This window comes from Oryzias melastigma, linkage group LG9 (genome assembly GCF_002922805.2).
Source record: "Oryzias melastigma strain HK-1 linkage group LG9, ASM292280v2, whole genome shotgun sequence".
In the NCBI taxonomy this organism is placed as follows: domain Eukaryota; kingdom Metazoa; phylum Chordata; class Actinopteri; order Beloniformes; family Adrianichthyidae; genus Oryzias; species Oryzias melastigma.
The window spans coordinates 1,304,737-1,305,084 of NC_050520.1; the positions used below are offsets into that span (position 1 = coordinate 1,304,737).

At 54.6% G+C, this 348-nt stretch overlaps 1 protein-coding gene across 2 annotated transcripts in view; it reads right to left on the bottom strand.

Moving 5' to 3' along the window:
- Positions 1-348, bottom strand: part of appbp2 (amyloid beta precursor protein (cytoplasmic tail) binding protein 2) — a gene marked incomplete at its 5' end in the record, with an annotated part of 17,611 nt that extends 17,263 nt beyond the window's left edge. For both annotated transcript variants that reach the window (XM_036213401.1, XM_024258051.2), the window contains 1 exon segment: positions 220-348. In XM_036213401.1, coding sequence (XP_036069294.1) covers positions 220-348 — 129 coding nt within the window.

The window sequence follows — 348 nt, forward strand, 5'->3', positions numbered from 1 at the left end:
GTCTGCGTGACGCTCCCAGATGTTTACGTGCGCATATCTACTCAGCGACAGAGACGGTGATCTGGTTTGGTTCTGCGGTAAATCTGAGTATCGTCGTCTTTCGTGGCGGTCGTTCGTCGATCAGGGCCCCCTAACGATGGGAGCTAAGGTTAGCAGCAGTTAGCACCTGATCACAGACAGGTTTGGGGACACCTGAGCTCGTGCTCTGCTCGCTCTTACCTTATAATACACATCAAACTGGATGTTTTCCGGCAGCGAGCGGATGTCCCTCCTCGATCGGCTGTAGTTGTCCACCACGGCCGAGATCGCGGTGTTGTACAGCGTTTCAGGGATCCATTCGAGCTCCAC